The 14,345-nt window shown below is 42.3% G+C and overlaps 1 protein-coding gene across 1 annotated transcript in view; it reads right to left on the bottom strand.

Moving 5' to 3' along the window:
• The window catches only part of SPATA16 (spermatogenesis associated 16), an 85,217-nt gene that overhangs the window by 60,561 nt on the left and 10,311 nt on the right, over positions 1 to 14,345 (bottom strand). Inside the window, exon 2 of the mRNA XM_019619143.2 lies at positions 9,242 to 9,868. Within this exon, the coding sequence (XP_019474688.1) occupies positions 9,242 to 9,868 (627 nt within the window). The remainder of the gene's footprint in view (positions 1 to 9,241; positions 9,869 to 14,345) is intronic.

Raw genomic sequence — 14,345 nt, 5'->3', positions numbered from 1 at the left:
TCCAGTAGGTATCTCTCTATGTATGTGAATGTAGATACAAATATAGATTGTGGTGGTAGCAAATTTAACTCAGCAGCTGCCTGGAAAAATGAATAAATCTGGTCAAGTGAGATTCCATGGCAACTTTGAGAGCACTGGTGCTTTCCTCTGCCAGAACAAAAGGGTTAGGAGCAAGTTGGAATGCAGGAGTGACCTGCTGGCCTTGCTGCAGCTGAGTGCTTGGAATACTTATATGTTTTATTTATCCTTTCAGCAGAAGGCTGTTTAATCGCATCTCTCTCTTCTAGAGGGAACTTTTGAGGCTTTCCCTGGAGAGATTTTTAGAGTGGTTAATCAGAGGGACAAACCTGAAGAGGCAAGAGAGATTCAATTAACGCCTTGCTCCCAACCAGCCAGCAGCGCTAACCTGACGCCTTGGCTCCAGAGCAATCCAAGCGCTCGGCCTGGTGCATCAGGCACCTGGCCAGCCCAGCACTGCCTGCCTCCCAGAAAATGTCTGCTGAAGGAATGCTGCTTCTGGAAATAACTTCCAGAACCTGACTGCAGGCTGAAAACAAAGCGCTTTTTGTATATTGCTGAGCGTTCTGGTCCCTACGACTATTAAGCATATCAAAAATAGCGCAGAAAACCAGCACAACGCAGCCAGATAATGATGGTTTTGTCTGAGTGGGGGAAAAAAAATAATCAGCGTGGAGGATAAAAAGAGAGAATTTGCTCTGACTGATATGATTTCATGCAGCATAACTTTCCAGCTTCTGTTTAAAGCCTTGGTATGTAATTTCAGTCAGCAGAGCAGAAATCGTATATAAAATCGCCATCTTTATTGTTAATGAGATTTGTGTAAATAACTTTCTAAGAACATATTGAAAATATATAGTTCACTACTGAATCTGAATGCAAATGTCAGGTAAGAAGAGCTAAATTTGCTAAGCTTCCTGCAATGTGCTCAGCTGTGGGTTTTTCAAATAATATGTGCATATGATATTTCTGACATATTAGCTGCTTTATGAGGAATAGCACCAGGTTCTGTAACAGTAATGTATTTGTGGCGCATATTTGCTGTTTTGGGGATACTGTTGGTTATACAGAGCTGGCAGAGAGCCCAATACACCTCAGATGTTCCAAGTTCTGAGGAATGATCCCTATTTCCTTTCCAAGAAAAAACAGCGTTTGCCAGAGAAGCATAGACCTGGTGAGCACCAGGTGAACCTCCAGGCCGTCTGCCTTCACTGTGGGATCAGCATGGGCTGGGAACCATCCTGCTCTCTCCTCATCTCCATTGGGTCCGTTTGGAGCCCCCCTCTGTGTTAAGGCTTCAATTCCTCAGCTCTAAGCAGCCCATTTTGCAGGTGTCTCCTCTGTAACCTCACGTGCATGAAAGGGATTTGGTGTCCATGTAGGGCAGAATATTAAAGAAATCCAAATCTAAATTGAGACTTCAGGTGCCCGCAAAATTTAGAGGATATAGCAATTTGGTTTGTTCTCATTTATAGCTGGATGCTGCTTTATACAAATAAACTTGACGTGAATCTTTCCCTCCCATGGAAGATAACGATGTTCCCTGCAGCACTCCTAAGCCAAAGTCATTCCTGTTTATTGGCATGGATTCAGATAAAGGCTTTACCTTCCCCCAGCGCAAACTCGGGGGTCTTTTTCTCGTAAATAATTTGCTTTGAGAGCACTTAAATCGGGAACAAAGGCTTTAGGAAAATGTCACCCGTTCGACTTCAGCTTAATCTGTGTGCCATGCCATAAATCAGTGCCTCTCATTACCAGCCTCTATTTCATGGAGTGCCCCCCGTTATCAGCATTGCCAGGGTGAGAGGAGTGAAGAACAAAAAAGAAAGCAAACCTCCAAAGCTCTCTAATGAAACATATATTGCAGAATCAATATACTACAATAGTTTCCAAGGAACTTTATATTCTGTACTGTGTACTGAAGCCTCCTTTATAGATTGCCTTTGTAATGCAGGCTCTGTCAGCCCTCCAATGTGAATCCATCCAAAATCAAACCAAAGCAAAAATGGTGTAAATATTCCATATGAAAACTGAACAATCAGACAAAAGTCAAAATGGATACGAGTAGCTCCTCTTGATAGGCTGCAGTTCGAGATGCCTGCTGCACTGGAAGCGGGAGCATCAGTCTTTTTCAATAGCATTCACAGAAGGAGCTGGCCAAAAGGATTGTTTTTTTTTTTTTAATTTTATTTTTTGGTGGCAACTGTCAGCTGGTGTGATGTGACTGCATTGTAGCAAGATTTTGAGAGCTGTCATGATTGCTTGGAAAAAGCAATATAATTTCAGGCCAACTAATTGAATCCCTTTGATGCCAAGAGATTTGCTACCACTAAATCCAAACACAGAGATATCTCACCAGCACTTTTATTAAGGCAAACAATGTGAAAGGCTCACTCCACTTTGATGGACAGGATTATTAGGGAAAAACAATAATTTGTTGAAGCTGTATTTTCATGCCATTTCTGAGTATGGCATTAAAGATAGCTGCAAGGCTGGCTCTCCCCCTCTGCCCTCACCTCAGGACTGTGGGGATTTGGTAAGCTCCAACACAGATCTCCTCGGCATTATTGTCAGTGTGAGAAATGCGGTGCATTTCCACGCCTCAGGAATAAACAGAAATAAAGCTCATCCCTAAAGTAACCTAAACAGAATTCATCCTTCCCCTACTTTTTATTGTTTGGTTCACCTCTGTAAAGCTTTTCAGCATTTATATTCATTTTACACTGTCAAAAGCTGAACAGGAGTAAGATAACAAATGGTTCTGGTAGCAGCTGTCACCACCTACTGTCTGTGCATGCCTGTGTGAATCTCTAAATGGAAATAAAGTACTTTAATAACACATTTTCTCTAAACTGTCCTCATGGATAAAGTTCCTCTCAAATCAGCCCGTGAACACTTTCCAATTCGGTGCCCGCTTCAGCCTGCGTTGTTGTCTCTCTCTGCAGAGCCCAGGTAGCGTGCAGCAGTGTGATTTAAGGAGAGTTCAGAGGGGAAATGCGTTAATGGTGCACCTTCTGCACCCGCTGCTCACCTCCACTAGCTGCTTTCTGTGTTTGGACCATCTCCTAACCTGCCTAATTTTCTCCCCATAAATTAAGCTGATTATCGTTGCCTTTTTGGACCGGCTGGGAGGCACCCATAGCCACAAATTAAATGCGGATTGTGCTGCCCTCCCTGTTTCTATAAGATCTCTTCCAGGAGCAGATGGCAGCTTGGGAGGATGAATGCCTTCAATTTCTCAAGGCCCTGGATATCACAGGAACTCCTCTTCAAACCAGCCTCTAAGGCATCGCTTCACAGGGAGAGGCAGGAAGTGGGATCACACTTCTGCACTGACCTTCTGTTGGGTATCTCAAGGCCTGTGATGCACTCAGGGAGCCGTGGGGATCAGATACCCAAAGGGTTTTAGCTGGCTCACTTTCACAAAAGCCCTTTGTTTCTCCAGGCAGAACTGATGTGCCCTGAGCCATCTACGGTATCGGTGGTAGAACAAAAGACTGGGCTCATATCTTTCATGATGAGCCCATGCTTCATGGAATCATTACAGCCCATACCCCCATGTCCCTCAGTGCCACATCCCCACAGCTCTGACCACCTCTGGAGGCGGTGACTCCACCACTTCCTGGGCAGCTGTGCCAGGGCACGACAGCTCTTTATCATCAGAAATGTTTCCTAATATCCAACCTGAACCTCCCCTGGTGCAATTTTAAGCCATTAGCTCTCATCCTGTCACCAGTTCCCTTCCTCCAAGGCTTTCCCAAGTCTTTTATTTCTCTTTTATTTTTCTTCTTCTTTTCCTACTGAGAGAATTACGTTGCCCTTGTCTGCATTTTGCAGTGTCGGTAATGCATGAGGCTTACACGTGTCTAGGTCAATGAGGCTTTTGATTGTAAGTGACAAGTGCTGGGTGATTATTATTTTTAATCAACGGTTTGCTCAATGTTTACAAAGTACGAAGAAAATATTTAGCGCTTTTGAGCACTCGTCACCTCCAGGTAAATAACTGAGTAGCATGTGAGGAAGCCAATTAGAGTTAATTAGAAATTGACTGATCTGCTTTGGCACGAGAATGATTGGAAAATATGGTCTGTCCTTTCTGGAATAGGGATTTTGTTCTTGTACACGCACATCAATGAGGAAACATATTGTTTTATGGTCGGCGTGTAGTATTCCTTTGAGAAAAAAGCACTTTATAAGCCAGATACGTAACAGCACTTCAGGCAAGAAGAATGAGGGCATGAATCCGTACAGACAAATAGTTGTGCAGTTCCTCAGCTTTATGTCATGGTGATGGGCATGCTGGAAATGCCTAGAAGATTAATAGATTCAAATTCAGTGATCAAAAGATGGGAGCGTGTCCAAATGGATCATTATAACAGATTCCCACTCTATCCCACAAGCCAGATTTGAGCCATCTGTAAGCTTCACATTCCTGGTCTAAAATCTTCTGCAGCCATAAAAGACAGTTAAGTATCAGTAGAAAAAAATCAATTTCTTGGCTTTGCAGCCTAAAAATATAGCAATGGCACTATGGGGAGAGGAAAACTGCTGATTATCAGGCCTTTTTATGTTTTTCTTTCTTTCTTTCTTTCCTTCTTTCTTTCTTTCTTTCTTTCTTTCTTTCTTTCTTTCTTTCTTTCTTTTTTTTTTAAAGCAAGTTAAATGAGTAGGCTGTATTTGGGAAACTAATTTGTTATCAGAGGTTAGAAGAATATTTCTGGAGAGTAAAGTCAGCATCTTGTGCTCAGGTTTGGGGGATCAGTGACTGTCATCTTTGTTGTTCTCTGTCCAAGACTTGGTGTACTCTCAGAAAGAAATTTCAAGAGAACCTGGGCTGATGATAAAACAGACAATTTATGAGTCTGATTTTTAGCTCCAGAAAGCTGGTGTTAAAAACGAATATTTAGCCTTTCATATGTTGTCTCTTCTGCACTCAGGTTTCATGGTGTTAAAACATGTCTAGTCCTGGTACGGCTCTTCTTGGTGAGAGGAGGGTGAGGAGATCTCTATGAATTTGCATTTTTTACCCTTTCTATAAGCAGTTCCAGTCCCCATGCCCCTGAAAGTAAGGGATTATACAATGAGGGCTTCTTGGACCCCAAGATAGGGTAGAAATGTGCCTGTATCCACCTTTCTAGAGACTTAGTGCTGGTTCAGCACAGAGCACATCCAAATATCCCCATCCTGTGCTGTTCCCCAAACTACAGCAAGGCCTCAGAGAGAGCTCTCATGCTTTTCCATTCACTGCTTAAAGTGAACCTCTTCTCCTGTCGGTATTTATATAGAAGATACTCATCTTTTGCTTTTCACCCTATATTAAGACATTGATAGAATGAATGCTTGTTTAAACCATACTGCCTAACTCTACACTGGCATACTGACAAGACCCTGATGCTGTGGCCTCTTTCAAAATATTTTCTTTGCAAATATTGTTGCCTGGAAGTGCGGTCTTGCCATGGCCTTCTTTGCAAGCACTGAATCACAACAAGACCCAGGAAAGGTTAATCTGAAAACCCAAGGTATGTGAACAGAGATGGCAGTGATGTTTAGCTCATGGTGTCCATAGCAGCCATCTGTGGGAGGTTGGGGCATGATGAACATATCCCTCTGATTTTTTAATCATGGGAGGGTTATTTTCAGAACAGCAGAGTCTGGAATTTAAATCTGTACAGGTTTAAACAGACTGATGTTTCTGAAGTCTTTTTTACTCCCTGATATCATGAGTTAGAATGAGACAAGATCTGTGGATCCTTAAGAAGGTTTGGTATTATTTCGTAACTAAGCTGTTAATAATTGGCTAGAGATTTTCTAGATATATGTATACAGTTTCCATTGAGGTTTTAAGCTAGAGTCATTTCTCATACTCTTCATATCACAGTCCAGATGTTCAAGTCCTATTTTTCTACGTTCCAACATATGGGTGCCAAAAATTTGGGGAAATTTACAGTGTTTCTCAATGTAGTCCGCCAAATATACCGTATTACTGAGCTAGGAGGTGGGAGACCAAAGACTGTTGCCCCAATTTCTTCAGCCCTTTCCTTCAATAGTGACATAAAGTATTTAATTCTTAAACTCTAATGGTGACAGTTCTCCATGGGAGCACTATTTTTCCTTCTTCCAGTCAACTATAGTGCAGCTGACTAACACTAGGTCCCCTCTGATTAATTTAATGGTAGCTAAATAGTGCAGCAATAGAAAGAAACCACCGGTTCTTTTTTTGAGAACACTGCCTTCCTGATGTCCATAGTAATCAGCAGTATGTTGCCCAACAGACACAAGCCTCTAAATTAAACATGCATTTCAATTTTCCCTTCTGCTTGATGACTTTCCTTTTCTTGACTTTAACAACTCCGGTGCTGGGCTTTCAGAATTGCCTGTTATTTGCATGTCTGGAAAACAACACGAGCTAAAGAATGATAATACCACGTGGATATATAGGTAGATCTAGAAAAGACATTTTCTCTTAAAAATAGTTAAGAAACATAAACAAGGAAGCATGCCTCAGTGATACAGTTGAAATGTAAGGCCGTACAAGTGCTTTTCTGGATTAGACTCACTCATTTAAAATGTTGTGATGTCAGACTAAAACTTCGATTTCCTTAAATGTGAAAAATACCAGTCTACATTTTGCACCAGAAGCCACAATTTTGAATTCCTGACCTTTGAGCATGTAACAGATCATGCTACTCTTTACCAACATTAAATGTGGAGGAATGTGTGTGTATGTGTGTTTCATCAAGGAGCCGTGGGTAAAACAATCACAGTTTCAATCTCAGCTGTTTAAGTTTTCTGTTTTTCTCTGCATGGTCTCCAATTTGTCTATATCTGAATAAATAGATGAGTTGGAGCTGATGCAGAGAAAAGCAATGAACACGATGCAGAGGTTTAAAACACGTGACCTGGGAGAAAATACTAAAAGGTGTGAATTTATATAATTTAGAGAAAACTGAAGAGATTTGCTGTGAGATTGCATGCATGGAGAGAACAGGGTGGCTTACTGCTTTTCATGGCAGGATAGAGAACAAGTTGTCTGATAGTTTGCGGTATGGGAGATTTGGGAGAAAGCTTTATCACAGCATGCTGACATAGATGTGATGTCCATCTCGGTGAAGATTTTCAGATATAGAGCCCAGAAATGTCTTTCAGACATGTTCTGAGCTTACTTGGTTTTGCTTCTGGACAGAGTGGGATTGCAAGGCAGCTTAAGAAGCCCCACTCCACAGTGTCCTGATTTCCCAACCCCTGCATTCTGGGAAGGAATTCTTTAACCTTTGCTCATTCTTTCCCCAGGATGTCTATTATGGGCCTTTCCATTTCCCTTTGGAACAGACAAGCACTCCTTTCCTCTCAAATGAAAAGTCTTTTTGTCCCCATCACAGCTCATTTCTGAATGAGGGGGGGGGGAGAAAAAAAGCCCGAAAAGGATGTCACTTTCTAATTTTCCTCACTTGCTGCTAGAATACTTATTGTCTTAAAATAAAATGCCTTCAGCAATATAGGAAAAAAAAGGAAATGTTTTAAAAATGCTTTTGAACTGAGTTTGGCAGTACAGCACTGAAACAAGTACAGCTGGCCCCTTTTTCAGGATGTCAAGTGCAGAACTGAAGTGATTGGGGTCACAGTGGAGATGAAACATTAGGGAGAACCCAGAGAGCACAGCTCCAAGTCCTCTATTTTAATCACCAACCGTATTCCTGTAAAGAGTCTGAAGAGCCTTTTCTCTTTTAAATTCTTACAACTACTAGAAAGCGATTTTTTGCATCGTGTATCACAGCAAAAGTCAAGCCCTCAATCACACAGGGAATGTTAGTGCCTGGGTTAATTGTGAAGATATAGGGCATCTTCCAAGGTTTATAAGACAGCAATGCATGTTGAGGTACAGAGCTCAAAAGGCTCTGATGCTGCCTGATAAGGGCAGCTTTTGGCTGCACAGTGCCACTATTTAGCAGTTTTAGCATCACTAAAAATTGAGAGACTGATGCCACTGTTACATTTCATTCTGTACGCAAGCAAACAGTTTATCATAGTCTGTTCCCAGCAATTGTAATCCAATTTTTGTTATCTTACATTGTTTAAAAAAGAGAGGGAGAAAGATACTGTACGTCAATCTGATAAAAGTGTTTAAATAACTGGTGCTTTTTTGTGATTATGTCGGTTTTACAGCAGCATTATGGAAACACGACAGGGTAACTAAAATCTGATTACGTCTAAGTCCTTGCCCATTATGTGATTATTATGAACCATGACTTCTCCTGGCACGTTATGAATTACATGGTCATAATGCAAGGGATTTCCAATATAATTAACTGAGATTAGCAGCACTAGAGAAATCTGGGAATAATGATACAACTTCGAACAATCAGTTTTACTGTAAGTGCTGTTAGCTCTGGCTTCCTGGAACCAGGAGGCTGCTAGATGCAACCATGACCCACCTGTGGGGGGTTCCTGCACCTTTTCTCTCTTTATACCCTCACGCAATTAATTACCACCTTGACAGAGTCCTGGGAACTCCCTTTCCTTTCTTTTCTTCTCTGTCTGGCTAAGGTTTTTAGAAACCTCAAAGGTTTTCACATACCTCCTTTATGAGGGCTCGGCCAGAAACAGGGAAGGGCTCTGCTTTTGCAAACATAGAAATATCTACTTATTGGAGGGCAGGTCAACTTAGGATAGCTCAATTTTGAACACTTAAAGACAGAAAGTCATGAAAATCACAGATCAGTTTCAAAGATCGTGGCCAAGGTCATATTATTTCTTTAATGTCTCGGGCAGCCAAGAGATCCTTCTTGCCACAAAAAATCAGATGTGAGCTCTCAACTGCAGAAGAAAAAGCTGGTTGTGTCCAGAGGGGTTGCTCCCTACTGGACTTGTCTATCCTCATGTAGAAAGAAAAGGATTTCTATGCAGATCCAATGACAATCAGTGGGTTTTAGAGAAAAAGAGAGAAATGGTGGAGTTGCTGTCAGGAAAAATGAGGAAAACCAGACCTCATGTATAACTGAAAAGTTAAACATCCAGTAGTGCCTGGATGGCTGGGGTATGGTGGGAACTCTTCTGATTCATTTGTCTCTGATACAGACCGGATTCAAAAGAGGAGCATTTCTTTTTCTATGGGTTCTGAATTTCCTTCACCGAGTGTAATTCTATGATAGTTCAATTTATTCTATGATAAATAGAGTTAAGGCCCCAGAGACATTTGGTTCTGATGGCTCCCCTACCCCCGTACCTCCAGTGCGGTTGCGAACCGTCCTGCTGCCACCGCGTAGTTCTTCTGCCTGTAATGTCTGCTGGCCTCCTGCAGGGCCGCCCGCAGCTTCTCATCCAGCCGTGGCACTGCACCATTGGGCACTGCACCATTGGTCGCTGCACTGGTGGCATCAGCACGGCCAAGGAGCGCTGCGGGCACCGCGAATTCAAAGGCGATCTCCTCCTCATCAGCATAAACCAGCTCCGTTTCTACACGCATCAGGGCGTTCAGAGGAATATGGGACAGAGGGGTCAGGGTTAAGGGGTTGCCAGTTTGTGATTTTGTTGCTTCTTTTTTTCCGGCTTGTTTTTCATTGTTTTCTGATTTCCATTTAGGGCTTGCTCTGCCTACATCATTACTTTGTTTTTCCTCCTCTGTCTCTGCCTCTTTTATTCTCTCCGTGATATTTCCTACTGCTCCATCCCCAAGGTGGTTTTTGACCTCTTGCAGTGTCTCTGGAATATCATTCAATTTGTTTGCCGCTACGCTTGACTCCTTGCTAGCCTGTGTTTGCTGAGAGGCTTCATTCTGGCCACTCGTGCCTAAGAAATCTTTTTGAAAGTCAGTGCTGCTTTCTGATTCCATAACTTGAGCAAAGAAAGAGTCCTAGGAGAGAATGCAGAAAAGTTAAAAATGCTCAAACATTGCAAAGCCAAAAGAAGTCTGCAAATATTTTCTCCACTCAGCACATAGTATGCAGCATTATGAGGAAGCTCTTCAGATATGGCATATCAGGCTCATGGTAATTACTGTCTCTGTCCTGTATAAGGGGCATAAAGGTTTTAGGCATCTTAACTACAGTTGATAGCTCTTTATAATGGCTGTTATGTAGAGTAATGGTGGTGCACTAGTTTGTTGTACCTGCAGCAAGCAGGGAAAATATGGCTTTTAATCATAAGGACTAAAAGAAAGAGCAAAAACCTATGACTAATTGACTTGTGTTGCATGCTCTAGGGAGCAAAACATCGCTGGGGCCTGGATTTTGAGAGCTGCTAAGCATGGTCACTGAGGCCAGAGAGGAGTGCTAACAAATTAGCACCTTGGCCGCATTCCAAAGGGCACAGGATCAAAGCAGAGTCTTAGCTTCAGCTGTATTTGAGCAAAATTGCCAAAGTTGTTCAGAGAGCTGGTTGATTCCCTCACTCAAGGCCACAGTGGACAGGGCTCTGAGCACCTGATCGAGCTCTGGGTGCCATGCATATTGTGGGGGAGTTGAACCAGGTAGCCTTTAAATATGCCTTCCTACTAACAATGCTATGAAAATTCAGATCTGGATTTGGGTTTTGAAGCACTTTCTTGTGCACTGTTTTACAGAACACCAGCCTGTCACAGCCCTGCCCTATTAGCAGCACAGGGAGCTGGCAGCAGCCTCAAATCAGTGCATGAGGCAGAGCCCAACCCAGGCCTCTTCTAAATCAGTTCCTGTGCAAAAGGAAAGGTGATAAGATCTGCACTGTACACTCATCATCATTGTGCTCAGATTCAATGGAAGTTTTGATTTTCATCTGCCTTGGCAAGGTAGGAAGCACAGCGAATTTTCTTCTTAGTTTTTCCAGTAGTAATGAAAAGTCTGACTGTAAATAGCTTTAATGACAAGCATCTTTCACAATGGTTTGTTGAGCGTAAGCACTCAGTTTTTAACCTCGCGTTATGGTTTAGCAGGCCCTCATATGTTTAGCACCACTTTAATGCACTTAACTATGGGCACAGATTGTACCAGGGGAAGATACATCACAAGTGCATTTCTCTTTGTCCATAAGGAGATTTTAAACAGATTTTTAAGTTGAGTCTGCTGTATTTGTAAAAGCGGCCAGAACGTGTCTTGGATGCTGTAGTACAGTGAATCTGTACTGTTTAGGGCAATGGGCAGAAATGTACAGAAAAGGGTAGAGGGAAGAGGTGACAGCATTTCAGGCTGTATGAGAAGTTGATACAGAACTGCCTGTGGAGAAACTTATTCCTCCTTCCATAGTTGCCAGAGAGGAAGTGAGAGGTGAGGGGATAATTGTGTGATTTAAGGTAATTTCAGAGGACTTTTTTCAGTGATGTGCTGAGCAATCACAGCTCCTACCGAGTTCAGTGGGGATGGAAAACCAGTGGCCCTTCTCAGATAGTGCTCTGCACTCATCAGAATAGAGCTCAAAGGAATCATATTTATAGCAAACTATTTTGAATGGTAGCAGTAAAGCAGCTGGAAAAGGCTAATGTACTTGCATCTGGCAGCAATTTTACCTGTTTGTTAGACACTCAGTCCCTTTTTAAACAAACCACAGCACAGTCTAAAGATTGGAAGCCTCATTTTCCAGCACTGGCTTCAGCACCAAGTAATTTAGGAAATTATGATTTATCTCTACTGTGCAGTGGAGCAGAGATCTTCCAGCCAGCCCCAGGTCTGGCCGAGGGGATGAGCCTGGTAATCTCAGAGCCACGTTGTGCCAACACTGCTGTCATGTAAGGGGCTGTGACATTGCTCTGTGGATAGCTCAGGCCCCATAGAGGCAATGTGGGGCTTTTACAACCTCTAACATAGGATGTTCACTGGAAAATGAAAACTGAGCACCTACATCAGACAGAAGTTGGCAAGAATTTTCCTCTGAGCAGCCATGATGTGCCATGAAGCACTTGGGGCCGACCAATGGACTCTTCTGTTCACCAAAAAGCTTACAAAGGAAAAGTCCAATATCTGATTAATATCAGTGTGAATGGCAAATTGGCTAGACCAAGCTGTCTTAAAAAGATCAGTAAATTTACCATGCAATAAAAAAAGCAGAGCATGATCAGTGAAATACATTCCATTAATCACTTTCAGACATTTCTCCAATGGACTGGCACCTGAGATGAACTTCGTTGTATCAAGTGGATTTATGCTGCTCCTCTTGTATTTTTAGGTATTCAAGCTGATTAACATGACTTTGGCTTGTGCAATGGAAGCACGTTTTAACTCAGGCAGCTCACTTTAATCACTGCCTCAATATAAAAACACTGCTAGGGAAAAGCTTTTAGAAAATCATTATCTTTGTCAGTTAAGTATTTTCCTTAGACTTTTGTTAAAATGTCTGTTTTTGATTTTGGAAGCGTTCACTGTAAAATGCTCCTAATGAATCACTATGCAGGGGAATATAGAAAGACAGTTTAGTGCAGCAGTCAGAAGGAAACTCAGGGGCTCTCAGGAATGATCCTCCTCCTCAGTTCAAGCAGGTCCCACTTTCTGCGTAGTGAGGGGTTAATCCTGGCCAAGAGACCTCTGTCCATGACCCTACCAGCTCCCACAGCTAAGCATTTTGTTGGACCTGCTAGCAATGAAACCATATATCTTCAAATGGAGAGGCTTACATGAAAGAAACAAAAAACATAAAAAGAAAAATGTTAAGATCATTTATCTTTTAAAATCTTCTGGTTTTGTCTGTTGTCTTCCCCGTAAGGCTGAGGAAACCTTCTTGGGGAGAGTGCCCAGCCTACCAGATAACATAAACTTCCTTATGTGCATGATCTCGTGAACCCTATTGCTTATGCTTTTTGTTCTGTACCTAGCTTGATTCTGCTTTCAACACATTCTCCTATTATCTCAGATCAGATTAGAGAAGAACCTGCTGATAAATCACACTGGCACTTCAGCTGGCACCGAGTTGTTAAATTCTTTGCCAGTTCTTTGATGAGCCCCTTTTCCTTCTGAATTTAAACTTTGATTTCCACCAAAAAAAAGCTTTTGTCCTTAAAGCTGTGAAGTAAAACCTTTCTAAACACTGAAGGCTGCGTATGGCAGTATTCCCAAATCTGCATATAGCAAGGCAGAACTGCTGGGCTGCATTCAGCATTGATTTAAATGCAGTGGTAGGAGAGGGGAATTTATTCTCATACTTCTCAGTGAGAAGGAGGCTGCCTCAAAGCATCTAAGCACCACATGGTGCAGAACACAGCTCTGAGGGGCAAGTGGCTGTCCACTTGCCGATTCTGCAGTGCTAATTGCTGCATCATGCATTTGCTTGGTTTGGGGATGGCACAGGGAACTTGATGTTCCTTCCTCTGAACCATTTTCCTTACACTGACCCTTTGATAGCGGCCAAAGTAGATCCACCATCCTCTGATGCTGAACATGGATGACTTGCAAATGTATTTGGCAAATTAGGCACCAGATTTGGAGACAGGAATAATTAACTCAACCAGCAGAGATCTTGTCATTCTCTTGCTTTGTTCTCACTTTCTCTGCAGCATAATATAGAGATTGCCTTGTCCAGGGTGGTCTTCCTGCACCTCACTGACTGTCCCAGAAGCTCCAGGTATTAGTGAGCTCAGCACTTCTTCCCCACCAGGGCTCATTTGCCCTCCTAGAAGATACATATGACAACTGCCATATTGGTCTACTGCTTAGACAGTGATGAGACTTTTCCAGGACTTTATAGGAACTGGAGTCTTTCATCCATAATAGATCCTTTCTCCCAGCAAGCCATGTGAAATCACAGGACGGTCATCTGCATACAGTTCATTTCAGTGCAAGTGTTGGAAGAGGCAAAACTGCATCCAAAACTATGGAACACGTGAAAGAAAATGATACCGCTAGTATTTGTACGAGTGATATCCCACCTCCTCAGTCCTGACAGAGAAATAGAGTACAATAACAAAACACATCCAAAGCCCCACAACAGATAGGTCATTAGTTGTCCTCCTCTATAAAAATTTCACTTAAATTGAATTCCAGATATCCTGAACCATCTCTGAGGTGAGGATGCTCCAGTTTCATCACTTAGGAATGAAGCAAGATTTATCTGTATTAGATTTACAGACTTTCTGAATGAGCGTGTGCACTGACAACAGTGATGCTGAGATCTGAACTGAGATTTTTCCAGTCCATCTTTCAGCAGGATGACTTTTTAAGCACTTCCTTTACTGCTGAATACCACAAAGGCTCAGACAATCTATTGATGACGAAGGTCAGCACCTTCTTAGCAGCCCATAAAGTGAGTCTCTCACAATCAGTTTTCAGACTTTTTAAGATTCTAGCCATTTCTTTAGGCAATGAAGCAACCCAGTTCTTTCATCTTGCTATTTTTATTGTTTGAAAGCCTGAGTCACATCTGATCTTTTT

This window comes from Meleagris gallopavo, chromosome 11 (genome assembly GCF_000146605.3).
Source record: "Meleagris gallopavo isolate NT-WF06-2002-E0010 breed Aviagen turkey brand Nicholas breeding stock chromosome 11, Turkey_5.1, whole genome shotgun sequence".
In the NCBI taxonomy this organism is placed as follows: domain Eukaryota; kingdom Metazoa; phylum Chordata; class Aves; order Galliformes; family Phasianidae; genus Meleagris; species Meleagris gallopavo.
The sequence above is the reverse complement of the archived record's forward strand: the minus strand, read 5'-3'. Positions and strand labels throughout refer to the sequence as shown.